Raw genomic sequence first — 26,797 nt, 5'->3', positions numbered from 1 at the left:
TAAGAGAACAGTTTCATTTCATGACTAGATGGATTATATTTATCAAGGTCAAACAGGTGGAAACATTATTCCTTTTATCAACTGTTTCACCCATACAATTGCTCTAATTCAAGAAGAATGTCCAAACTGAGTACCCCATTATCCTGATGCTGTTCTTTTCCTCACCGTTTCATTATGAGCTACGCTAAATGGCTCCCAACACCTTATGCACTTCACCAGCCTTCATCTGTCTCTGTATATAGAATAACAGGAGAGTGCCAAATAGATGGCTGTCAGTCTTAGTAAGTGTTATCACATATGCATTTCAATCTCCTTGAATACCTGAATGGATGTATGATGGCTAAAAAAATTTAGGAACACCACAGTTCAGCAATTTTTGGGCTGCACTTTTCTTCCCTATGTTAGAACAGCACAATGCTTTTATCCATCTGCAACAAACCTCTGTACCCCAAAAAAAGGTGTAAGGACAGACAGATGTAGAGGCAGTTCTTCTGCATACACATACCGAAGATCTTTTCCCTTAAGAATTACTATGATTTCTTTTGTTCTTTTAGTACCACATTCACAGCCCAATGGCCTGGAAGCCCAAGAAGGTAAAATAAATTCTTTTGTATTGGTGATTTGAAGCTTTTTAAATGAACTAAAAAGATACTTCCAATGTTTGCACTTAACTTCTTAATAAAGTAAGAAGTAGAATTAATGGTAGTGTGACTCACACTTCAGTTGTTTACAGAACTTTGGATTATCTTGAAATCAAAAGTATCTACTGTACATTCAATCAAAATAAAATATTGTCCATTGAACAAAATGACTTCTGTTCCAAGTTGTTTAGCAGCATTTTGAGTTACTGGGGAGAAAAAAAAGAGAAGAAAAAAAGCAGCTATGTGGAATCCTGCAATGTAGATTACCTTTAACCCGGCCTCAGAACTCAATTCAAAAGGGCTCAGGTAATCTAAGGCTCATTCAGAAAGCTGCTTCCCTGCTTTCAATAGGATGTCTGTCCTTATCAATATTCCTCGTTTCCTCTTACGTTGACTTTAAATATACCTCAATGTCATCTTCGTTTCTATGAGTAATTCAAGAATATCCATCAGTTCAAAATTTGTTGTAAGGACTTTATTGCTTTGATAACAAAAGTACAGCTTCTATTTAAAATAGCTTTACCAAGGAAAATTTGGCTGATTCAGGGTACAGCTACATTCTCCTGCAGCTTCCCCTTGTATTTTTTAGTATTTCCCACCTTACAGTTGTGGTAAAGGCACAGCAGTTCCAGTATAGATACTCATTACAGAAAAGCGATCTTCCAGACCAAAAGGCCTTGTTAACAATTAGCACTAAACTAATTAACTAGTAACTGCGTAAAGCAAGACATAAAACAGCATCAAGTACAATAAAAGTTCTTCCCCGAGATGGGAGAATAAATTTCACAGATTCTGTCCTAACCGATGGAAGCTTTTTCTTGTGCTTCAGAACAATTCAGCCCAACAGCAAACACTGCTGAGATGCGTGGACCATCATTAGGCACTTTAGTACAATAGAAAATAGTGTAAAATTGTTGACAGTAATAAAACTTCTTGTAAAACAATAATGCAGCCTCACAGAAATATATCACAATATTGCTTCAAATAATAACACCTGGGACAGGGGGGTTATTCAAAGCTTGTAAATAAGCCACAATCTGCCACGTGATCCCATCCTTTCCATAATGAAAGAGCATATGCAGAAGAAGGCTGGAGTCTGTGCAGAGCGGATGGGCATCTTCAAGTTCTGGAAGTTCTCATGAAGCCATCCAGCAATAAGGCATCCTGAAAGGGCTGCAAACCCCAGGCATGCACAGAGAGCAAAGCAACTCTGCGTGCACTACTTCAGCATAAACCTGAGATCACCCGAGCTGCTGAACAAGTCCGAAGTTGCGGTCTGCACGGGATTATTTTTACACGATGCATAATAAAACACGCGCCACGTAAGAGTGTTTCTGAACGCGTCCAGCTCCAGGGGAGCTGCTGATGAAGAGGAGGGCAGGCAAAAGCCGTGCAGGCGGCAGCGCGGCACAGTCCGGTCCCACGGCGGCTCACTCGCTGGGTTTGAGGGAGTCGTAGCCCTCCTTCAGCAGGCCCCGCCACGTCCGCAGGCAGCGCGCGTTCTCCGAGCAGCGGGCCGCCAGCGCCTCCACCTGCGCCGACACGGCGCTCGTCGCCTGCAGGACGCGGCTCAGCGAGAAGGCGGCCTGAGGGCAGCGACACAAACAGATAGAAAGACCAGTCCGGCCGGTCCCACCTCCCACCTCCTCCCGCCCACTTGGCGTTCACTCACGTCGCCGATCTGCATCTCAACCTCTTCCAACTGCGGGACTCCGGCCGGCGCCGCTCCCTCACTCCCGCTGCGTGCCCGCCGTGGCGCGGTGCCGGGCGATGCCCCGACGACACCCTCAGCCCTCGGCGGCGCCGCCTCAGCCATCGCCCGCGCTGCGACCCGCACCACCCCGGTCCCGTCCTGCCCCGCGAGAGCCGCGCGGCACGCCGGGAGCGGTAGTTTGCCTGGAGGGGCGGGGCGAGCGCTGTATAGTGCGCGTGTGCGCTGGGCCGGGGGCAGATGCCCGCTGTGTTGAGGTAGAGGAGTTTGGTTGTGCGCTGCTGCCATGTTGTTTTCCCGCTGTCCGTTCTCCAGCCGAGGTAACTTAGCAGCTCGCCTGCGGGGAACCGCTCCTGGGGCTGCACGGCGCGGTGGGGCTGGCGGCGGTGCGGAATGCGAGCAAAGGTCGCCGCTTCGCCGCTACCGGCGCTGTTCCCGTGCCCGGTCAGTGGCCCTGAGGGCTCTGGGTGGGCGCCGCGTCCCGCTCCGCGTGAAGGAACGGTGGGAGAGGGGAACGTCCGAGCGGCCTGTAGTGCGGTACCGAGCCGTGCTGCAGCCAGCTGCCTGCCTGCTCTTCGGCTCCCAGCTGTCAGGCTGTCCGGAACTGGGGAGCGCCGTGTGTCCTTTAGCTGTGCCGCGCTACTCTGAGTGCCGTCAGAGTACCCTGCTTGTACGTCAGTAATTAAGTTAAGCATCCTGTGATGACGGGACGAGGGAACTTGTTCAGCGTGGAGGTGAAAAGGCTCTGGGGAGGCATCACTGCGGCCTCCTAGTACTTAAAAGAAGCTTATGAGTAGAAGGGAAAACAACTTTGCACAGTGGGGGTGGCAGCCCTGTGCATGGTGGGCAGTTGGAACTAGGTGGGTTTTGATGTCCCTTCCAATCCATACCATTCTGTGGTTGTGTTTTAATACGATTACAGGTGTCATTGTGCTTACAGAATGTACTGCTTCTCATAGAATTGTTTGTGTTGGAACAAACGCTTAAAGGTCATCTAATCCAACTTCCCTGCAGCAAACAGGGGCACCTACAGCTAGATCAGGTTGCTCCGAGTCCCATCCAGCCTGACCTTAAATGTCTCCAGTGATGGGGCACCTACCATCTCTAGGCAACTGTCCCAGTGCTTTACCACTCTTGCTGTTAAAAAACTTGTAACTTATATCTAATCTAAGCATTCACTCTTTTAGTTTGCAACTCTTTTCCCTTGTCTTGTCACGACAGACCTTGCTAAAAAATCTGTCCTCTTCCTTCTCATAGCCCCCTTTTAGATACTGAAAAGCCAGTCTCAGGTCACCCCAGGGCCTTCTCTTCTCCATGCTGAACACTCCCAGCTCTCTCAGCATGTCCTTGCGGGAGAGATGTTCTATCTTTGGGATCATTTTTGTGGCCTTCCTCTGGATGAGCTCCAACAGATCCTTATTTCTTCTGCATCAAGGATTCCATATGCTGTACAACAGGTCTCACCAGTATAAAGTAGACAGGCAGGATTGCCTCCCTTGCCCTGTTGGCCATACTTCTTTTAATGTAACCCAAAATACAGTTGGCTTTATGTGCTGTGAGGGCACATTGCTGACTCATGTCCAGGTTGCCATCCATTAGTACTCCCAAGTCCTTTTTTATGGTTGTGCTCCATCCTCACGTTCCCCATCTTGTACTGATAGTGGAAGGTTGCCATGACCAAGTGCAAGACTTTGCGCTTGGACTTATTGAAGCCGTGGCAGGGGGTTGGAACTTGATGATTCATAAGATCCCTTTCAGCCCAGGCCTTTCTATGATTCCTGCAGTTTACCTGGGCCTGCTGCTCAAACCTGTCTAGGTCTCTGAATGGCATCTCATCTCTTAGATGTGTCAGCTGCACCGCACAGCTTCCAGGTGCAGGCAAAGAGTGCTTGAGTGTTGTGAGAAGACAGGGTTATAGCTCTTATGCATTCTTGGCTGTGTACAGAATTCACATGAAGAATTAATCACAGCCAATGCTTGTTACTTGATGTGTCCTGACTCTTTCTGTGCGGGACTGTGATGGGAGATGTTTTTGTTGGCCTTCTAATCACCTATCATGGTTTCAGCTGTAATGTTTTGGTTTTAGGAAAAGAACAGTGTTAATAACACACCAATGTTTTAATTGTTGTTGAGCAGTGCTGTGCAAAGCCAAGGATGTTTCAGTTCTTCAGCTTCTCATTTTGCCAGGTTGGGGGCACTAGGAGAGGACAGAACCTGGACAGCCAACCTGAACTGGCCAAAGGGTTACTGTTGAGGTTCAATGTCAAATAGGAACTTGACATGTATGTTCCCTTTCTGTATGCGTGCTATCCTGTGTCAGCCGTTAGAAATGGTTGTCTAGTATGTTGAGTGGTATTAATAATATTGCGTGGTAAGAAAGTTGAAGTGATTCAATGTGATCCTAACTGCTAAAAATCTAGGAATCTGTGTTTATGATTCCTCCTATTCTGGCAGTCTTTTGGGGTGGGGAGGGACTATCATGTTTGTTGTACTGTTTGTGCTGGGAAAAGTGACAAGTTTTCAAACAGGACTGTTTTGTCAAACCTGTTTTCTGTTTTACCAGCACGTCAGTGCTTCCATGCTCTAAAGTTCCTAAAGAGAGACTGCCTTCCCTCACTGCATGTAGCAGGATGGACATCCACTGCCACTGTGCCTCGCATAACCACGCATTATACCATTCATCCTCGGGACAAAGACAAACGATGGGAAGGTTAGTGGGGAAAAATGCATTTTAAAAACTTATATATGATTGAGCTTTAGTAGCACTGTAATTTGCTGCAGTTTTTCCTTTTAACAGAAATCATGTCAAGCACAGTATTTATATCCCAAATGAAATGTTATGCTTACTGTCTCGTGCCTTTATTGCTCTGAAATGAGACTAGATTAAATCCAATTCTAGATATTTCAAGAAAATCTGTGATCAACTTTAGTGTTACTGATTATCACAGCAAAGGTTAGTTTTGTTGCGTATGTATGTGTTAGACTTCTCCTCAGTTATGTTTGCTGTAAGAGTTTGAGAAAATAAGATGAATATTTCTCTCTAGGAATTCCAGTCTCTGCATTTATCAGTTTTAGTGGTTTCACTTCCAGAAAAAAGCTCCAATTAATTAGTAAAATAAAGGAATTTGATCTGACTAAGGATCTTTTAGAGTTCCTTCTCTCTTCCCTAGAATTTCACTGGGTGTCTGATGCAGCTAGCCTACTGGGCTCCTAATTAACTTCCTGGTATTTACAGTGCATAGAGATTGGTTTTAATGGCTTGTTTTCTTACAACTTAAAAAGAGCTACTGTTATACTGAAAGGCTAATGTCCTTGTGCACTGTTCCAAGTACTGAAGGGATTCTGTTTAATATAGTAAATATAGCCGCCTTTTACAACAGGTAATACTTCTTAGATACCCAGCAGCCCCAGTATCACTTAACAAGGTTTAGCAGAAAGAGGCTGGAAGAAATTGGTGTTTGGTTTATCTAATTATCCTTTTTTCCTATTAAAGGGGTAAACATGGAAAGATTTGCAGAGGAAGCTGATGTTGTCATTGTTGGAGGAGGCCCTGCAGGTCTTTCTGCTGCTATTCGTCTCAAACAGTTAGCTGCTGAGCACGGCAAAGAAATACGTGTCTGTCTGGTGGAAAAGGCATCTCAGATTGGTGCGCATACCCTGTCTGGTGCTTGTCTTGAGCCACGGTCCTTAGAAGAACTCTTTCCAGACTGGAAGGAGCGGGGGGTATGTATGAACATTACTAGAATCATAGAATTACCCAGGTTGGAAAAGACCTTGAAGATCATCAAGTCCAACCGCAGCCTAACCAGTACCCTAACTCTAACAACCCTCTGCTAAATCATATCCCTGAGCACCACATCCAGACGGCTCTTAAACACATCTAGGGATGGCGATTCATCCACCTCCCTGGGGAGCCTATTCCAGTACCTAACTACCCTTTCTGGAATAGGCTCCTCGGGTATAGTATACATTACTAGTATGTAATAAATTCATCCATTCAACTGAATTTTGTGTTGCGTAGTATCAGATAAAATATGTTGATTTTGCAAGGCCCAAGAAATAAGGTTTTTTTTTCTGTGTTGAATTTTTTTGTTGTTCTGGATTGGCTCTAAAAACAACTTGCAGGCCTGTTTCTGTTCTCTTTTTTATGCAGGCTCCACTTCATACTCCTGTAACTGAAGACAAGTTTGGGATCTTAACAAAGAGATCTAGAATTCCAGTACCAATTCTGCCAGGTAAGGTTTGGGAAGGAGCTCTTTGTGCTGTCTTTTCAGTTTTCTTTTCAGTATTTTTGGGCCTTAAACATTTTTGATTCAGTGTAGCATTATAAGTGTATGGAGAATTGCTTGCAGTGTTTGGATCTGTGTAATAACACTGTGATAACACTGGTATTATTTTGCAGACAGTAGTTGTAGAAGAAGATATAACATCAGATGTATGTGGTTTGTGTTATTTTGCTTAGTGTTCTGTTTCAGGTGTTTGCATATTTATTTGTTTCTCGCCTAGGACTTCCAATGGTTAATCACGGGAATTACATAGTACGTCTGGGACACTTTGTGAGATGGTTGGGTGAACAAGCAGAAGCTTTGGGTGTGGAGCTGTATCCAGGCTATGCAGCTGCTGAGGTAATAATGGCATCAGTATACAAGTATGTATACAAGTATAGCATTAGTATACAAGATGCATTTTGGAACCCCCTTTGCTGCACCCCATATTATTTGTACATTCACAGAATTTGTACAGTCACGACATTCAGTGACTGAATTCCCTGGCCCAGATCTAGCAAAGCAGATCATAAAGTACATTAATAAGTACTTTGTCTTCCAAGTTGTACTATTAGACAGTGTTTCCACTGTCTAATTGGTGTTAGACTCAGTGTTTAGAAGTTGTGTATTAGATCTTGTGAGTGGATAACAGATCATTTAAATGTTGTTGTTTTCGTTTAAATCTTTCCGAAGGTTCTTTTTCATGAAGATGGTAGTGTAAAAGGAATAGCAACTAACGATGTAGGCATTCAAAAGGATGGAGCACCTAAAGTAAGTAGCTATGTTTTCCTTAATTACAGATCTGATTTTTGTCGTTGTGATGTACCTGCTTCTGATGGTGTCAGTGATCTCCCTGCAGACGAAGAAAAATTACAAAATTCAGTGCCTGTTTTTCCTTTCTATATGAAATTGATTAATTACACAAGAAAGTTTTGGTCTTGGAACATTGTGAATTCCTTCTGAGATGAGCAGAAAAAGCCTTTGAAAAAAGGAGGTTTGGCTGTGGGTGGCTTGAAGGAAAGTCTGAAAGGGTGCTTTGACAGACAAGAGGTCACGAAACAAAGGATAGAATTCCAGGAACACTTAGGAGAAAATGTCTAAAGGTGGAACAGAAGCTGTTGTGCAGCTACCCATGTGTAAGAAAGCATACTTCTGGCTGATATATTTTCTTCCATACAACTGCAGCCACATTTGTTGACAGTCTGTCTGCTTTGCTGGGGCAAGGTACGTTCTCAGTCTTTATACCTTTGGATGCAGCAACTGTCCAACCAGCACAAAAGATGACCCTCTGTCCTCAGTATCAGACTTCAGCTGATTTTTAGTGGAATACATTACCTGTGGTAAGCATGCTTTCTCCTTGTGCAATACGCAGGGAGAGTTCAGTACCTCTCAGTAGCTCAATTTTTTCACAGTTATGAGGCTACAGAAATTCTGCACACAAGATTTTGTTGTTTTTTTCCCTTATTGTTTCTTAGATGAAGTCTCTTACTAGTTTACATAATGCTTCAGAGAAGTATTTACTTTCATGTAAAAATTTGGGCCATTTTTCTCATTTAAGGCAGGGATTGAGAAGAAAAAAGTCATCCTTGTTTTAAGAGGGGGAAAAAAAGCAATGGAGGAGGAAGTGGTGGTGGGGAGAAGTGATATATTTTTATCAGTATAATGTTGTCTGTCTCCCACAGTGAATATACGCATACAATTTCCAGGTATACGTTTCCTCCAGTAGGAGGTGCAAGTAATATGCCACAGTAACAAAAGAGAGTTTAGGTTTAATTCAAGAGGAAATATGTGGTTTTTTTGTTTGTTTGTTTGTTTTTGTTGTTGTTGTTTTTTAAATTTAGATCTAAATTTCTTTTATTGCTACTCATTCTTGTAGAAGGTATCTATGAAAATAATATTGTCTGTTAAATTGATTAATTTGTATGTAATTAAGATGCGACCATAGTAAGCTGAGTATTCAAGTGCTTTACCTGTCAGCTCATAGTACTTCCTGGGCATTAAGATTCAGATAAATAGAGTTTGCATAATCTTCAAAGCAAAATTACCTTCAATGTGTTTGTACAGAGCATAATGAAATACTGTGGTTAACAAATATAGTTTCATCTTGTAGTCAGCACCAATCAAACAAAAATGGGGAAGGTAAGAATGCATATTTAGTATTTAGATAATATATGTTTAGAATCTAGTATCCTTAAAATGCAAAATTAATCTACTAGCTTATTCTAGTCTAATAAAAGTGAAGTTAGAGGTTAAGTTTCTTTGTTCTGTTGGGGTTACTCTGCATGGCGTGAGCAAGCTGGTCTGATATGAGAATCTTCCAGTGCAGAGCAGTGATTCAGTGCAGTGCTGTTCTACTGGAACTCCCTTGCAAGGTTTGCTTGAACTGTATCATAGATGGCTGTAAAATACAACTGGACTCGAGCCATAGCTTGCAGTGGTTTGTAGACTGATCAGGACCACAGAATATTGTAAAATCACCTTATTGCTCTCCATTTTCTTCCTGAGAGTTTGTTATGACACCGTTGTAACTGCTTACGAGATGCTCTATTTTTGCAGGCTACTTTTGAACGAGGCTTGGAACTCCATGCTAAGGTCACTGTCTTTGCTGAAGGCTGTCATGGACATCTAGCCAAACAACTGTACACTAAATACAACCTTAGGGAGAAATGCCAAGCCCAGAGCTATGGCATTGGGTTGAAAGAGGTATGATCTGCATTATTTTAATGATAAAGGAAAATACTGTCAAGATGCAATGTAGTTTGTATTGAAGCTACTTTGTGTAAGTCATTGCAATGATTTGAGTGACAGTTTCAGTTGTCAAAGGCTTTGCAGTTTTGAAGCTGATAGCGTTCTCTGAATGTCTTAACTGAATGTCTGTTTCAGCTGCTGTTTCTCTTTTTATTTAGAGGTATCTGTAAATCCGTTTTCACTTCTTTAAAATCCTTCTCATTTGTGAAATCTGCTTTCAGTATTTCTAGTGAATAAGAGAGGATTTCTTGCTGCCTGATTTTAGAGTATTTTAATATCTGAGAATGGGAAGAATGGTTGTCTGATTTTCTTGTATGTTCATTAGAGAGGAAAGTGCTGTTTCAGATAAATTGTGCTCTCTAAAATACATCTGGATGAGCTTTCCCACTTACTTTCTGCCTCCACCCTATGCCAGTTCTTTCACTGGGCTTGTAAAATCAGGATAGGGACTGGGTTTCATTTTTAAAGTCTTTTATGTTCAGGAAGTTTTAGTCAAGAAAAATACCAGTTTGCTTAGGATACGTTGATCTGTTTATAGTTTGACTATAAGACATGATTTATTTCTTTAGGCATGTGCTTCCAACTACAAACTGTTTCCTAACTAATTATTTTCTATTTCTGTAGAGAATAGACAATTGGTAAATGATCTTACAAGGAACATAGTCTTCATTAAAATTTCTCGTACCTAAGTTGTTGCCGTTACTGAAACCAGTCTTATCTGTACAGTATAGCTGTCTGCTTTAATAAATATCCCAATAGGAGTGGAGCTATAAAGTGAAATAAAGTTATGCTGATGAGCCAATATCCATGCTATGCACATCTGAGGGTTATTTTTACTTTGGACTAGCTCTATCTGAGTCCTGTGAACTGAGTACTGTTTTGTGACTGGAATGCTTTAGATGGGCTTCTGGAGCCAGTCTTGGAGTTGAGTTTCATCTGAAAGGAATTCAGTTCATGTCTTCTGTAATGTTGTCTTTAATGAGAACTAAAGCACAGAGGGTTGGGGCAACCAGGAGTCCTGCTTAAAATGTGCCCTTTAATCCAAACTGAAACATTCACATATGTGTACCCTCTGTGCTTGATGTGCTCTAATGGCACTAAGCTGCTGGAAGGAGTAATTCCATTCCCCCTTAATCATTAGATTATGGTAGACATAGGGCTTCATACTGAAGAGATGTTTTGAGAAGTTAGAAGAAAACTGACCTGTTAGTGAAAGTGTGAAAATGCTTCTGTGAGTACATCGTGGGTTAAATGAGTAATGGAGATGTGCGGGAGAAAGAGGAGAGGGCAATTAGTTGGGCAGCAGTGTTTAGATCAGTTCAGCCATATGGTTAAGCCTGACTTTGAAAATCTTGTGAGGAATTGTAGTGAATCGTATGAAAAAAAAAAAAAAAAGGTAATTTTTGTAGGAAAAAGTCTCTAATTAAAAGAATCCAATTGTAGTTGAATGAGTATTTAGGGTATAACACTGGAGTCTCAGTTACGTTTTCTAACATGAGGCTTTTCAAGGAAGAGAAGTGCTGTCAAATTTGTAAATGATAGCCTAAAAAAGTATTTATACTTTGTTCCCTGGCCTTTAGTTAAATGAGTTTATAATTTGGTCTTAACAGTAAATTAATTTATGTAGGATTTTTTTCCCTCAGCACTTACCTGTGTGTATGTCATTTATGCTGTTGAAAGCCTGTTGCTTTACAGTATAAAATAATTTTTGGTGATCTTTATTTCAGTTATGGACTATTGATGAAAAGAAATGGAAACCAGGAAGAGTAGAACATACCGTAGGCTGGCCTTTAGACAGACATACCTATGGAGGATCCTTTCTTTATCACTTAAATGAGGGTGAACCTTTAGTTGCCCTTGGATTTGTGGTATGTGAAGTTATATTTTCTCTCATATGTGTTTGTTGTTGTTGTTCAGTCTTCATTTTTATACATTCTTTCTGTTTTAATATGGTGATGAAAACACAAGAACGGCAACAGACCAAATTTAGTATCTCCTCAATTTTGAGTGCACTTAGTCCTGTATAAGGCAGGATTGATTTGTCACATTAATATGCCTTTAGGTCTAGTGTTTTCTGTTAAGGATGAAATGGAGAACTTAAAAACAGGTTTTTTTGGTAAAAGTTACAAATTTTGCTAAAGCCATAAAAAGATGATTAATCAAAACTGTGCTTGCAAAATTTTTGTGAAACATTTGAAAGTTAGGAAATGTCAAAATCAGGTCACTTTTTGCCTTTGAAGTCGACATCTATGTCAGTCTAAGCTGATTGTTGCACTAGTTACTACATTGTGCTTTCATGAAGCTCAGTGATGAAAGTAGATACAAATAGTTCTCTGAGAGCAGTGAGCAGATGGAGAAATCAGGGTACTGTTTGATGCTGATTTATAATGCATTTTGCTGATTTTTGTCAAATAAAACTTAGAAGATCCGGAAATTATTCCTCTGGACAAAATAGAAAATTCAACAACTTATATTTTTCTATGAATATGTTAGAGATGGGAAACGTGTATACCTTTGAACAAGTTCTCAAATGAGTAAAATGTGTGTCTCCCCATTTTCTTCATTCATCATTCTTTCCCCAGTGCTCACCTAATGGGAAATAATTGACTGAGCTGGATGATGTGAGCTGTATATGAGTATATGAGTGTGAGGAGATAACTATCTAGAAGTAATTGTTTACTCCTTCTTTCAGCTTGTCTAGGGCAGTTTTTGAAACACAAATTTGAAACTAGTTTTCCTACTTATCCTACCCATTAAACCATGCTTAATGTAATTTCACTGATTTATTTCGAAGGCAGGTGGAAGGTGGTTACAGTGTAGTTACCTCAGTTCTTCAGGTTTTAGGTAGGTCATAGTCTTATGGCAGCAAGTTCTCAGACTTGCTTGGTACTGTCATGTTTTTGGCAGTGCTTTAAGTATGAAGATCCTAAGGTTGGTTCAGTGTGGAATAACATAAGTAGTTGATGTGCTAATACGTGGTTGTTTTCTTTTCCTAACTTTTTTGAAATGTCATAATTCATTTTCATTAATGTTACGCTTCTTTTTAAGGTTGGCTTAGATTATCAAAATCCCTATTTGAATCCATTTAGGGAGTTTCAGAGGTGGAAGCACCATCCTACTGTAGAACCTACTTTGGAGGGTGGAAAAAGGATTGCTTATGGTGCCAGAGCACTGAATGAAGGTGGTCTCCAGGTAAATGTTTAATGAAGTTATTTACTTTCAGATCTTGATACCATGTTTGTAGTACTATGTATTCAGATTGCATGCTGTGGGGAAATGACAGAAACGCATTATCTTGCTGGAGGCAGCTGCTGTGATTTGCTAGACTTTGATTCTGCAATACTAGCAGCCTTCTGACACAGTCACTTCACTTTCTATTTTGTTAATGGGGTTTGTATTGCAAGCAAATGTGAAAGAGCTACAGATGATTCTTCATTTTGCTTGGAAACCTGGGGCAGAAGGAGACACCACTTACTCTGCTTTGAGTGAGTGGAGGGCGGTGGGATTTTCATAATTGCATGTTCTTTTGCTTGCTTGACCCATAAGTCAGTGACAGTAGCTAGACTGTTTGCAATCTCCAGCCAATTTATGGGGCTGTTTCCCTCTATTCTCTGACAGCTTTGGCTTTCCTCTTATTTTGTATTCCTTCTTTAATATAAATGTGATGTAAGGCAGCTTTTGCAATACAAGTAAAACTTCAACAGCAAGATAATTGTTGGTGTAATCTTTTGGACCTTTGATGCAAGTGTGAATGCCTGCGGCTGAGTCATGTGGATTCATGAAGTAACTCACTGATTATGCTTGCCATGCAAAAAAATGAGTGACTCTCGTACATTTGTAGGTAGTACCCTTCCAAGGGTAATGGACAGTCGAGTCTCATGCCAGATTGCCAGAATGCTATATTCACTTCAAAGTCAATCAGAAAACATGCTTACTTTCTTTTTCCTCTCCAGTCAATACCCAAGCTCACCTTCCCAGGTGGGTTGTTAATTGGTTGCAGTCCTGGACTCATGAATGTGCCTAAGATTAAAGGGACGCATACTGCAATGAAAAGTGGCATGTTGGCTTCTGAAGCCATCTTTAGCCAATTAACCAATGAAAATCTCCAGTCAAAGACGATAGGTAAGATCACTGTACTGTCACGTGGAATTACCTGGTGTTCAGTTGAACCACCAGTAATTTAGCTGTAACTTAATGTCTAAAGAAAACAAAAGTAAATCCTGAAATGAGTGTGGTGGTTTAAAAAGATATATAATGTTTATTTACAGTTTTATGATAAATCGATTTAAGAAATTAGCTTTCATTTAGTTATTAGTAAGTATTGATCCTGCTGCTGGAGCAAAAATAAGCCTCTAATGAGCATCTGAAAAGTAAGCTTATACTGCCCTGAACAAGAAAACAAGAACAGTGTATTTTTTCCTACAAGTGTCAAAATGTGCTTCACTACTTGAAAAGCCTTACTGAAAGACTACAACCAGGAAGCAAAAAAATTACATAGAGTTGATAAATTGTAAGCAAAAGAGGGTGCAGTTTCTCAAGTTTATTCTTCACTACTTCATTAGTGGGATAGGTTGGTTTTTTTTCCTTCTGTGGCAGGATACTTTTTCTGTCATTACAGTAGTCTGTGTGAGGTTGTGTATTCTCTATTGTATGTAATCTAAACACGCTCAAGTAATCATCTGATCATGACCACATGTAGCGTTATACTTAAGCCTTGCTTGTTCCCCTAAATCTGTTAACAAAGGCTGTACAGGAGGTAGCCTCATTAGAATTTCAGTTACTCTGAAGTGGACACCATAGCCATGTGCCACATTACAGTTATTTCAGAGATCTCTTTGTAGCAGTGGATCATTCTTAGTGAGCTTTTGTTCAAGTGTAACGTGCAGCAAAAGATGGCACAGAGGTACACTGAACAAATAAATTACTGGGTTACTGTGGCACTCTTTGATTACCAGCAGATTTTATAAGCTGCTACCGATTCTGTCAAGACAGGGCATTATTGCCTGGTTACTGCTTTGGGCATGGATAAGGAGCTTTCTCAGATCATTATGTGAGGCAGAAAATAGACTGAAGCATATTTTCATATCCAGACAAACCCTTAGAACTTAATTATTTACAGCATTTAATCCTGTGCAGTAGTAACTGAATGGTGATGGGGAAGCTCTCAGGAAATTTTCTTGATTTGAAACTTGTTTTTTTTCTAATCACTTGACTCTAAGTATATTGTAGTAGATGTGGTGTGTGCAATGTCTATAGTATTAGTAACAAAAATCAGGAATTTGTAGTCAAACGTACCTTATTAACTTGCTGGCTTCTGAGGGAGAGAAATAACATTATCTAGCACTGGTGTCTTCTATACAGGTCACAGTCACTGAAATCAGAGTGTTTGTGGTTGCTTAACTTGTAAGGAAGAATCTTGTAACTTGACAATTTAAAATGAAAAACCTGAGTCTTGAATTGCAAGTAAGCAGTCCTGATCAAGTCTTACAGTCCAAGAGGGTAGCTTTTTCCAATAGAGGTGCCAGTTTAGCCATCTGCTCCAGAGTAGATACTTGCTTACAACTGCCAACAAACGAGTCTCTTCAAGAGGTTGAAATACACAGTTTAGGATTCTCCTACCTTACTAATTCACTGTTGTGATTTTTGCTCCCTTCATTGTTAACGACTGTCTTCATTCAACAATCATTTTGTATTTTAAGGATAGCCTTTACCTACTTCAGATACCTAACAAGTAATGTCCTGCCGTAGGACTTGATGTGCAAGAATATGAAGAGAACCTGAAAAAGTCCTGGGTCTGGAAAGAGTTGTACTCAGTTAGAAACATCCGACCATCCTGCCATAGCGTGCTTGGTGTGTATGGAGGAATGATTTACACAGGTATATTTTATTGGCTACTCAGAGGAAAGGAACCGTGGACATTGAAACATCCAGGTAACTTCATTATTTCATGAAAGAAGATGCATGTGTCAGTGTCTCCTGATTTCAGTTGAAGCTAAAGCATTTGTGGTCAGGTGGCAAGAACTCTAGAAATCAGTGGCTAATTGGTGAAGCAGACTTGTTATTACTACCTAGCAGTGTATCATGTACACAAAGGCATTAAAGCAGCATTCCACTTTGGCATAGGTGCATCTCTAGAACAGGACGACTTCTTAGGAAATAGTTCATTCTGATAAAGAGGGAAGTCAAAAAAGCTTGATTAAATTGTTCAAGATTGACTGCAAGTTACAGTAATTCTACACTGACTCTTATTTGTTTATCATGTATTAGGACCAGATTTTGCTCAGCTCAAACCAGCCAAAGACTGCACACCTATTGAATACCCAAAGCCTGATGGAAAAATCAGTTTTGATCTCCTTTCATCTGTGGCTTTAAGTGGTACAAATCACGAACATGACCAGCCTGCTCATTTGACTCTGAAAGACGACAGCATCCCCGTGAGCAGGAATCTGGCTGTATTTGATGGACCAGAACAAAGATTTTGCCCAGCAGGTAGGTAATAAAAACCAAAGTGTGAGAGACTTTTTGCAAGTTTAAAAAAAAGGAAAAAAAAGTATTTCATGAAGAGTCTTCCTGGCCTTCTGAGTATTTCAAGTATTCCATTCCTGTCCTCTTCCTAGAAGAGGGTTCAAGGGGCAGTCTTCAAGTTTATGGTGTTAAAAATATTTTCATGACAAAATAGTTGGTAAACATGAAAGAAAGCTATTCACTGACACTTGTAATATACTTCTGTCTTTACGCTTGCAGTGTATTTGATCATACATGCAAGTGACACACTCTTGTGTTTTTCCAGGAGTTTATGAATATGTCCCTCTGGAAACAGGAGAAGGATCAAAACTGCAGATAAACGCTCAGAACTGTGTCCACTGCAAAACATGTGATATTAAAGACCCAAGTCAGAACATTAACTGGGTAGTGCCCGAAGGTGGTGGAGGACCAGCTTATAATGGGATGTAAACAAGCGGAAAACTTTTCAGTAACTTCTGATCAACCAGCAGCTAAGTTGAAGTGTTTTATGCTGAAGTGTAAAGTACAGCACTAATTTGAATGTTTCGGTCTGAGAATAATGTGCCATTCTCAATTTTAGGTATGACCATTGTGTAAAATGGAAATTCAGTGAGATCTGGTTAAATCCTAGCCGTACTTAAATGGAACTTCTTTTCAGGAGTCTTGTGGCAGGCAGAAGAATGTTATTCTCTGGACTAACAAATGAACTTTGCATCTTGGATATGTTGAAGTTCAGTGTTGATAGGAGCCATAGCCAGAATCATTGGTGTGGTGGAAGAGTTTAGAGACTGTCTCTTTAAAAAACAAAAACAAAAAAGGGCTTTGCCTGTCTACCTGAAGTGCTTTACTACATGTAGTCCTACCTCACAGTAGGGAAAATATATTAATCTAGAAAACTGTCACTGTTTGTGTTCTATGTTTTACATTACCGTTAAGATTGGTTTCTGTTTTTCTTCCTGATGATGACAGGGAGCAATCTGTATCTGCAATACAATCTGTAAGGAAGTTTAACAAGTGCTTAATAGTTGCACCCTTGTGATATGTCTGCCAGCACTTGTTTCTTGCAAGGAATCAGGCCTGCACTAATAAATAAATAAGTAAATAAAGTGCCCAAATTGCTTCAGTGGTAAACCAGGCTTCTTAGGAAGCACCATTATGCCGCAAAAACACAACAACTACTGCTTTTATGCATTAACAACATATCTGAATCACCAAACACAAGTATGACGTTTGACCAATGTCTTTAATTATTAGACTTGTAAACACAAAACTGCAGTACAGGGCAAGTGAAAGAAGGAACACTTACAGCTCAGTTTAGCCTTTTGCATGAGTTAGTGCATAGAATTCAACATTTAGGATTAAAAAAAAAATCAAGCAAACATTTTAGCATAGGCTGCTTTCTCTTTCTCCTTTTGAGCTTTAATCTTCTGCTTGATTTTGAGCGTTTCCGTCTGGATAGCTGTTTGAAAAGAAAATCCGTGGCACGGTTATAGTAATGTCTTTACATTAGCTTTTTCAGTATGTCAAGACCAGATCTCACTGCTGCAAGTATTTTTATATACTGGACTACATTTCATTTTCTATTAGGTCAGATACTAGCAGCAAACAGACTTTGTTCCATACTTTCTTTCACCTGGTAAGGTAACCAGATAGGGAAGGATGTAAGAAGCACGCTGCTGATGTCCACACTGGACTTAGGATGTAAAAATCTTTTCCTATTAGATGTTACTGCAGCCTGGGAATTATTAAGACCACTTTGAGTTCTGCTGTTGACCTCTGTACCTATATAAGCAGGTTGTGCAGAGCAACAGAAGCATCAGTGCTGTACAAGAACATATTTCCATGCCAGTAGACTCGTGCTTAGTACATCGGCATTTTAAGTTTCAGCAGCCTATAGAAACCTCCATTTCAGCATCACAGTGTTACGATTTTCTATGTAAGTATTACCCTGGTTAATTCGTTACATTCTTGAAATAAAGAATCTGTAAGAAACAACTTTATTTTTACCTTTGTCCTCAGGGGCAATTTCATGAGCCTTTTTAAGATCGGCCTTAAGAAAAAGAGAGATATAAATAAATGTTCTGATTAAACGTTTAGATGAAGATAATCATTATTATTAAATATTGTGATAATTACCAGTGCCTGATCAAGATCTTTTATTCCCTGCCATCCTTGAGCCCGTCTGTAGAGAGCTTTAGTATTTGCTGGATCTATTTGAAGAGCCTGTGAATTTAATAAAATTGTCACGTTAACATGTAGTACTTCACAGCTCTCATCTCTACAAATGGCACTGTTCCCACCAGTAGACAATCTCCCTATTTGATTTGAGGGTAAGCTTTCAAAGATTACCAGGGGAAAAAAAAACGCACTAGACTGTAACACACTCAATAGCTATCTTATCTTTCCTAGTACTGCTGTACCACAAGCGGGCTTTTGTCAAGGGCCAGCGTATATTAAGATAAAACGGAACTGCATCTGTACAGCTGTCAAGGTGCTGCTGCAGTTCAAATTATCCTAACTGTGAGGCTCAGCATACAGCTCTGTTGCAGCACCTTCCTCCACACAGGAAAACAAAACTGAAATATGATATCGTAAGTAAAACAGAACTTTCTGTTCCTATCCTTTGATGAAAAAGCTTTTCACAATGGAATAGGAAGATTCATATAATCATATGATTCAGGAACCTTGTCAGGTTTCAGTCATTACATCTTTGCTGAGCAGAATGGTTTCACTGATGAGTATATTAGCTAATTTAAGTCAAGGTTTGTATGAATGGGTTTAGCACTTTGTATTTGCTCCAAATGATGCGCTTATTACAGATTGGTTATCCAAAAAACTTGCCCACAAGAAATCCCAACTAGAAATGCATAAATTCTCATTAACAATTCCTTGAACTCTAGACCAGCTTAGAAAAATGCCGTTCTGATTAAAATACTGATTTACTGTTTACAATTGTTATGATACCAAAACGGAGTACCTTACAGATGGCTATGGCAGTTATGGTGCTGCCTTTAGTAATTCTGCAATCATAAATATACGTACATGTATTTTCCAGACTTGCAAGTATTACAAGTATAATGATCAGACATTTTTGTACGTAACACTTAAATGCTATTTTGATTTTTATCAATTTTTTTATGCCAGATGCCGTATTACACTTCATTTCTTTTCCCCTTCCATCTGTCCATCCTGAATTGCCATTTGTGAAAGTTCTGCAGAACCGCAGAACACCATTAGCAGGCAGAAGAGAGCAAGCTCTTTAAAAACACCTCACCTGCAGATCAGCTGGGACTCCCCGTTTTCAGCAAGGAGCCCTAACAGATGTTCTTTATGTTCCTCTACTAACAGATAAGTGTTCTAAAACTCATTTGTTTTTTGTTTTTCTTTCAAAATTTCAGAGTTTGATGAATTATTTCAAGTTTACTAATATTTATTCAGTCTTCTTGTTTTCAGGTTTTTTTTTTCCTTGCCTGTAATTCTATTTTTTCAATATTCCCATTTGTTTCTTTCCTTCTTTCTTCCCATTCAGCAATTTCATTGCTAAACCTAGCTCAAAGAGCTTCAGTTAGAAAACTAGCTTCAAGGAATAAAACACGAGCCTATCAAATTTTCAAACAAGTGTTTGCTTGTAATCTTCTAGAAAAAAATTAGTTTTCCACCATGGACAATTTAACTCTTCATACTAGAAACATTAGTTCTGTTCTTAGGGAACAAAACTGACAACACCAGTGTGTATTTTCTTTTTTTCTGTCAGTATTGTTTCTAGTGAGTCACTTACATTTCAAAATCCTTTTGAAAGGACCCATACTAGAAACTTAACAGTAACTTCACAGTCCACCTTTTTACTTTGTTTTCAAAGCACGATGTTGTCATAAGGCTCTTAAAAAGCTCATAGTTTCAGTCTCCATTCCCTCCATAGGCTAATTGTTAATCAAATTACTTAATGCTCAGTTTTACCTCTGAACAACTTTCAATGGCTCCCTGCCAATCTGACAATTTCAGTTTACAAGCGCCGATGTTTAAAACGCAGCTTAACCCAATGGTCTTTAACTTTGGCTTGTCTCCCTCTTCTGCCACTGTTTCAGAAGCTTCTACATACCTGGAGAAAAACAGGTTCACAAAGAACATGCAATTAGTGTTACAGCTTCCATTTTGTTCTGCCCTTAGCTAACTTTCCACAAATAAGCACCAGCTGACTTCTCCAAAGTGGCATTTGTAATGCAGTTACAATTCCATTATTGCAAATGGTTTTTGCACCACAGTATGCGAGACTTACCCTAACAAAAGGTGAAATTGTCTGAGTGTAAGAACATGAGAGGAACATATTCCTCCTGACCCTACACTAACAGTATCTTTTCTTTTTCTTAGACAAGACTGTTTTAGATGGCACTAAACCATTAGAATTTATCTCTGTGATTGTTTATTCCTACTAATCAAATTGTTTACCTGTGTCTATGCGTCACAGGTGAACTGAGAGGTAAGTTGTATTTCCGTTTTCTTAATTCACAATGTGCTAATGCTGGAAGGTTTTGTTTCAAGTGTCAAAGGTCTGCTGTGGATATAAAAGTTCTGACTCTTTTAATGACCCACTGATAGAAATTCTTTTTGTTTCAAAACACACAGTGCAAATTGACCAAAATCATGCTTGCAGACATTCATATTTTAATTGTGCCATGAGTAACATGCAATTTTTGCAGATTAGTCCTGATGTGATTTCACTTTTCTGTTCCTATCTTTTGAGTACTGGATGGTTTGTATATGATTTTGGAGTGTAGAAATAAGCAATGTTCAAAATACATATTAGAAATGATGCCATTGATTTATCTGCTTGCTGTGCATCATGCAAGATATGAAGCCAAAAGAGAGAACAAAGGTGCAAAGCAATGGATAATAATATAAAAGTTCGTATGTTCAAACTAAATAGACTACACTTATGGGATCTAGAAATCGCACCAGTGTTAAAGACCACAACCGTTCTAGAAACAAAATTAGAACTTTCAAGTCAAAGAAATCTGTAAGCTCAGTATAAAGGGAAACAAGGGAATAATACATTAGTGTGAGAAAGTCTGAATTCTTACGTTAAAAATAACTGGCTAAGCATCAGTAAGATAGGAAAACAAAGAACTGGAGATTATAATGGAATCTAAGAGAGAATACACGATGCAACACTGATTTTAAAACATCATTAACAGATGCTGTCGTTTGCTAGGTGAGTTGTAACTAAGACAAGGGAGCTGCCTCTGGTAAGAGCTGTGTTGGAACTATTCCATACTACCTAAAGTATTAGACTTCATGATAGAACAGTGAGGCATGTCCACTTAAGTATGAGAACAGGTTCCAGCTCTTCTTTATGGGTCAAACAGATAGGTCTAGTTAGAGAAGCTACTTTCTATTTTCTAGGATAAATAATTAGTACAAAAAAAACGGTCTCCACAAACTGAAAGAGCCTTTGTTAGATGTGTTCAGGTTGGCATGACAACTAAATGGGAACGATGGCATAATTATACCTGTTACTTTTCTTAGAATGGTTAGTTAAAACGCAAAGTTCCTTAAGGCTCATTCCAGCCCTTTTTCTTTACGATTGCTAAGAAGCTTCTGTGTCAATCAGTTATTCCACATTTGCTTTTGGAGTATGAAAAGGTTCTTGAAGGCAGGAGAAGCTACATCTTGTGTTAATATCTATAATTGAAGGATAAATTTTTCTGCTTCAGGAAGACAACGCTTGTATGAATCCTAATTAGTTAAAATACAGCATTAAAAATTCTGTGAGGAGACCAACCCTGCTCTCACCTTAAGCACCTTTCAGGTGTATGAAGAGAGCAATAAGTTCTTCTCAGCCTCCTTTTCCCCAGACTAAACAGCCCCAGTTCCTTCAGTCTCTTCTCATAGGCCTTATTCTCCAAGCCCTTTACAAGCCTTCTTACCCTTCTCTGGACCTACTCCAGTACCTCCATGTCCGTTTTGTACTGAGGTGCCCAAAACCGAACACAGTACTCAAGGTGAGGCCTCACCAGTGCTGAGTATAGGGGCAGGATGACTTCCCTAGTCCTGCTCACCACATCATTCCTGATACAAATCAGGACACCATTGACCTTCTGGGTCACCTGGTCATGCCACTGGCTCACATTCAGCTCACTGTCCATCAGTACACCAAGGTCCCTTTCCATTAGGCAGCTTTCCAGCCACTCCCCAAACCTGTAGGGTTACTTGGGGTTGTTGTGACCAAAATGCAGGACCTGATACTTGGCCCTATTGAAACCTATAGTTTACCTTGGCCCATTGATCCAGTCTATCCAGGTCCCTCTGTAGTGCCCTTCTCCCCTCTGTCAGATCAGCGCTCCCTCCCCTTCCTTTCCTTTCTGAACACCCAGTATACTGTTGTACTTTCCTTCTTAGGTATGCATCAGAACAGCAGAAGCATTAACAGGAACATTTAGCCAATTCTGAACAATGCTGACTGCCTACAGCTCTTACCTAGCAGTAAGCAGATGATCTACATGAGCAAGTAGCTAAAACTCAACCAAATGTCTCCCAGACTCTGAAAGTTATTGTTTAGAACAGAAAAAAAAAGCAGAGCACCACAGACGTGTAATTGCTTGATAGTAATGTTGGTTTGGATTACAGGAACTACCTCATTTAATGACGATAGCCTTACCGTAAACTTTTACTATACTTTTTAGCTGCCACTGCCCAATTTTGCGATTTGAAGAAAGTATTTCCTATATTCTTTATGTCTTCTGCTATGGCCACAATCTTGTCAACCTAATAGATGGAAAATATAACATATAAATTTACTTAGGAAAATAGTCTTTGCTTACCTAATTTTTAACAGTAGGATTTCATGTCCATTCTATTTCACAGACTACAATGAAGTCCCAGAAGTATTTCAGTTTTAGATAAATACTAGCTTCAAACCACTCCTGTACCATTCTCTACTTTATGGTATGCAGTAGAAAAATTAAACTTGGAATGGCTTTTCTATAGCATAAGGGAGAAAACACTGGAAATAACACAGCAGTTTGACTTTCCCCTAAATGCTATATAGAGCAGTGTTGACCATTGTTCATAACAAAAACTGTATCTCAAAAATCCAACTACTCAACTAAGCCGGCTTTATCTGCAAGGATATTTCATCTTCTGTCTCTCAAAGCGGTACCTGAACTCTGCACATTCTAAACTGAAAGTTGTATCAACACACGTTTCATTTCTTTTTCTCAAAACACTTCACACTTCTATGGAATGAGAAAAAGAGCCGCCTGTGTGCATCAAATCCATCGTTTCTATTTACAGAGTGGCAGATATTTGAAGAGGATAGCAGCACCTCGCTACTATATACTAAAAATACTTTTAAAGGTTGGTCCTTTATTATTTTTTGTAAGGCAAGTTTTTAAGGGTGGATATTTTAAAAGCTGCATAAAGTCAATATGTGTGATATTAAATTAGTCACCTGTTGGCTGGAAGTCTAATAATTACAATTTGTCACTACAGCACAAGCAAAAAATGAGTAAAAAGAAATGAACAGAAAAAGAAATAAGTGCAATATTGTGTTGTTAGTTACTGTGAAAAGAAAAATCAGTTGTAATTAGCACTGAATAAAGAGAGAGCAGTTCCCTCCCCCAGCATTCACTGTCCTAATGGATGTTACTAGTCAATTAGACTCTTGATTACTAGAAATAAAGGCTGAGTGAACACCATTGCAGACACCATGTAACTCGAGTACTTACAGGTCTTGTATTCTGTAAGATAAGTACCTTAAAAGAAAAATACTTACATCCTTTAAGTCTATATCTGAATCTTCTGGAAAATCTGGGTAAGTGTCTCCTGAACCATCCTGGGGAACAATCCCCCAGTCATCTCCCTCCTTTAGCTCTCCACATTCTGCAATGACACACAACTGGGGGGGGAAAAAAAGGTGTCAATTGCAGTTTTGCTTATTAAAACAATTCTCCCCTACCCCCCCCCAAAAAAAAAACAACCCATAGATTTTGCTTACCTTAGCAGGCTTTTCTCCATTTACTTCAACGTTTTCTAATATCTTTACAACACCCATTCCTTTGATCACTTGGCCAAAGACCACATGTTTACCATCCAGGTGCGAAGTAGGCACTGTTGTAATAAAGAACTGGGAGCCATTAGTACCAGGTCCTGCATTGGCCATGCTCAGCAGCCCTGGTTTATCATGCTGCATTTGAAAAAGGAAACAAAAAACAATACATCACAACCAATGTATACAAGATCGCTTTAATGTATGTTGCAAGGACAGACATAATAAGGACTTGGTAAATCACAGTTACGCTCAGTTGGCTGCTAATCTTACTTATCATGACCAAAGAGGGCCAACACCCAGTTCTACACCGTACTTAGCACCTAGTATTCTGGCAAGCAGAGCCACTCGCACATGACTTGATGCTCTTAACATTTCTCATCTGCTTCTCCTACAGTCAGTCCACCCCACCAGCCAGCTCCTGAGTTGGAACAGATCACTAAGAGAGATGTGAATGTCTTGCTTTGGTTTTTTGCTTTCTTTTTCTTTTTTTTAATTTGAACTAAAGCTGGGCATTGCTGACCGATATACAAATAGCCAACAGCAAGCTCTCGTGTTGCTTTCTGCATGCATGTTTTGTCTGTAAAGACTCCGAGAACAAGACAGAAAGTTACAGACGGGCATCTGGTCGCTCTGATTTTCAGACAACTCTATTTTCTTTGGGGCCAAGTCTCAGCGTCAGTCCCATGAAGAGTCCTACTTATCAACACAACTCACGCATTTTCTTGTTTGGAAAAACAATGCAGATAAAGCGGCCATCCCATGGTGGTTTCAGCTTTCATTTGGTTATGCTTGCAAAGCAAGTGAAAAGTCTGGAAAAATCAGACTGTAACAGACTCTCAGCTTGCAAACTCTGGCACAATAACAGCAGAGCTCCACAACTGCATTAAGGGGAGTTGCACAATGACAAAGCTGTTAGCTGGAGATGTAACACAAAAAAAGCCTACTGGGAGTGATCGTGCATGGTGAGCTTGCCACTGGCAAAGTCTTGCAAATTATTCCAGTTCACAGCTTAACTATATAAAGACAACAGAATCAGACAGCGCCCGTGTTGTCCAGCATTAACAAAAGCAGCTATCTGTTGGCCAGACGGTTGTTTGAAGATGTTCAGGATTGCTAGATACTAAGTGCGCTGTCCAGTGAATTGCTCTGTTGTAGGGGCAAGTCACCTCCCACTACAATCCTAACACTTTGTCAAGGAACCCACAATGAAGAGAATGGGAAACAAGCTCCCAAATGCTGTACAAGACCCAATGAGCTCTCCAGCTCATCACTGACACACTAACAACTTTTGCTACAGCTGAACAGAGAAGCGCAGAAACAGGGATTGTTGTCACTCCATTCAAAACCATCCCCAGGTTACAAAAAAACAGCGATGCCATAAGATGTCCTTCATCGGAATGCTATGGCGCCCTCCAACAAGGACCAACGTGTGAGATAACCTTTATCCAGCAGTGCCATGCTCTGGGCACCACCAGAGGAAACGTCAGACTTAAGAGAACATCTCACAGCTGTAATTGGTGGAGCTGCACTCGGGGCTTGTTTTAACCACTGGATAGCGATGCCTGCCAGTTTTTCAGTTGTTGTTTTGCATTCAGACACTAAACACCACAGGAAATCCCAAACCTGAATGAAATCACTACTTTCAATAAGAGTACCTTATAATGGAAGTTTTCATCTTCGAATTTTTCGCCGTATATACTTTCTCCACCCGTGCCATTTTGATTTGAGAAATCTCCACCCTGGACCATGAACTGTTTAATTACTGTAAAATAAAACAATTATCAAGTGCAGCAGCAAGCCAGGAAAGGCACAAAGACTGGCACTTATGAGAACCTCACAGAACTTACTCCTATGGAAAGGGCACCCTTTGTAATGGAGAGGTTTTCCAGTTGTCAGCCCCGTTCCTTTCTCTCCTGTACATAATGCACGGAAATTTTCGGCGGTTTTAGGTACGATGTCAGCAAATAGCTCAAAGACGATTCGTCCGACTGAAAGGACAGAGAGCAAACGATTGATGCGTTAGTCCTGTCCTTGGTACCGTGATGCGCCGCCTAATTCAGGGCAAAGGAAACTAAACGTTTCAGAACCGATCATTTTTATGTTGATTGCTGTTACACGTTGGAAATCGCCGGCAAAGGGGAGCTCTACGGCACGCCCGGGGCTCGGGCTGTCCCACGCCGACCGGACGGCGGCTGATGGCGGCCGCGCCGCACGTGGAGGCGCCCAGGGCCAACCACGCGGCACCGCCCCGTCGCTCTGCGCCGCACCGCTCGCTGTCGGCTCGGGGAGCGGGTGCCATGTTGCCCTTCTCCCTGTTTCCCCCGGGCCTGCCGATTCCGGCGGGGCACGAGCGGCAAGGAGCCCGCTAACCCGCTCAGCGCTACCCCCCGCGCTCCTCCGATCCCCGCCCGGCAACGGCCGCTCCGTACGGACTCGCGCCGAGGCGGGCCCGCTCCCCGCTCCGCAGCGCTCACGCACGTCCCGAACGTTCCGAGCCCGCCCCGCCGCCGCGCCCACCTCGCTCTCCCCCGATGTCTACATCGAAATAGGCGCGGGGGTTGCGGGGGTTGCCGGGCCTCTCTGCAGGGGACGGGTGCGACATTCTGCAGCCGCCCGCTGTCCGCGCTGGCTCCGCCCGCTCAGCCCCCCCCTATTCCGGCCGCCGCGGGGCCGGGGCTGCGGCCCGCTCCGCCCACCGGCGGCAGTGCGACGAGTGGCGGCCGCAGGGCTTGGGGGAGAGTCGTAGTGCCGGGGTGGTGTGTCGGTACACGGGAGAGAGGGGGAGGGAGGACGGGGTTCCCTAATTGAGTGTGGGTTTACAGGAGAAACGCAGGCCTTGCTAGAAGCTGCAACCCACCAAAACGTGTCAGTTGTCAGAAAT

The 26,797-nt window shown here is 41.0% G+C and overlaps 3 protein-coding genes across 3 annotated transcripts; 1 reads left to right on the top strand and 2 right to left on the bottom strand.

Annotated features, from left to right (window-relative positions):
* Nucleotides 1–1,113: 1,113 nt before the first annotated feature.
* On the bottom strand, nt 1,114–2,640 carry C4H4orf46 (chromosome 4 C4orf46 homolog). The gene is made up of 2 exons (XM_072334325.1): nt 2,314–2,640; nt 1,114–2,227 (listed from the first exon to the last, which is right to left on the bottom strand). The coding sequence occupies exons 1-2, from the start codon at nt 2,638–2,640 to the stop codon at nt 2,072–2,074; spliced, it is 483 nt and encodes a 160-aa protein (XP_072190426.1). The 3' UTR covers nt 1,114–2,071.
* Nucleotides 2,545–17,105, top strand: ETFDH (electron transfer flavoprotein dehydrogenase). The gene is made up of 13 exons (XM_072334323.1): nt 2,545–2,672; nt 4,916–5,062; nt 5,846–6,075; nt 6,506–6,587; nt 6,859–6,977; nt 7,311–7,388; nt 9,174–9,320; nt 11,093–11,233; nt 12,414–12,557; nt 13,319–13,487; nt 15,114–15,296; nt 15,633–15,854; nt 16,156–17,105. The coding sequence occupies exons 1-13, from the start codon at nt 2,639–2,641 to the stop codon at nt 16,317–16,319; spliced, it is 1,860 nt and encodes a 619-aa protein (XP_072190424.1). The 5' UTR covers nt 2,545–2,638; the 3' UTR covers nt 16,320–17,105.
* Nucleotides 17,094–26,590, bottom strand: PPID (peptidylprolyl isomerase D). The gene is made up of 10 exons (XM_072334324.1): nt 26,434–26,590; nt 25,764–25,904; nt 25,572–25,678; nt 23,863–24,051; nt 23,641–23,763; nt 22,525–22,631; nt 19,827–19,968; nt 18,006–18,092; nt 17,877–17,919; nt 17,094–17,328 (listed from the first exon to the last, which is right to left on the bottom strand). Exons 1-10 carry the CDS (start codon nt 26,516–26,518, stop codon nt 17,240–17,242), a joined length of 1,113 nt encoding a protein of 370 aa, XP_072190425.1. The 5' UTR covers nt 26,519–26,590; the 3' UTR covers nt 17,094–17,239.
* Nucleotides 26,591–26,797: the final 207 nt, after the last annotated feature.

Source organism: Excalfactoria chinensis, chromosome 4, assembly GCF_039878825.1.
Source record: "Excalfactoria chinensis isolate bCotChi1 chromosome 4, bCotChi1.hap2, whole genome shotgun sequence".
NCBI classification, from domain to species: Eukaryota; Metazoa; Chordata; class Aves; order Galliformes; family Phasianidae; genus Excalfactoria; species Excalfactoria chinensis.
This window is presented reverse-complemented; position numbering and strand designations above follow the sequence as displayed.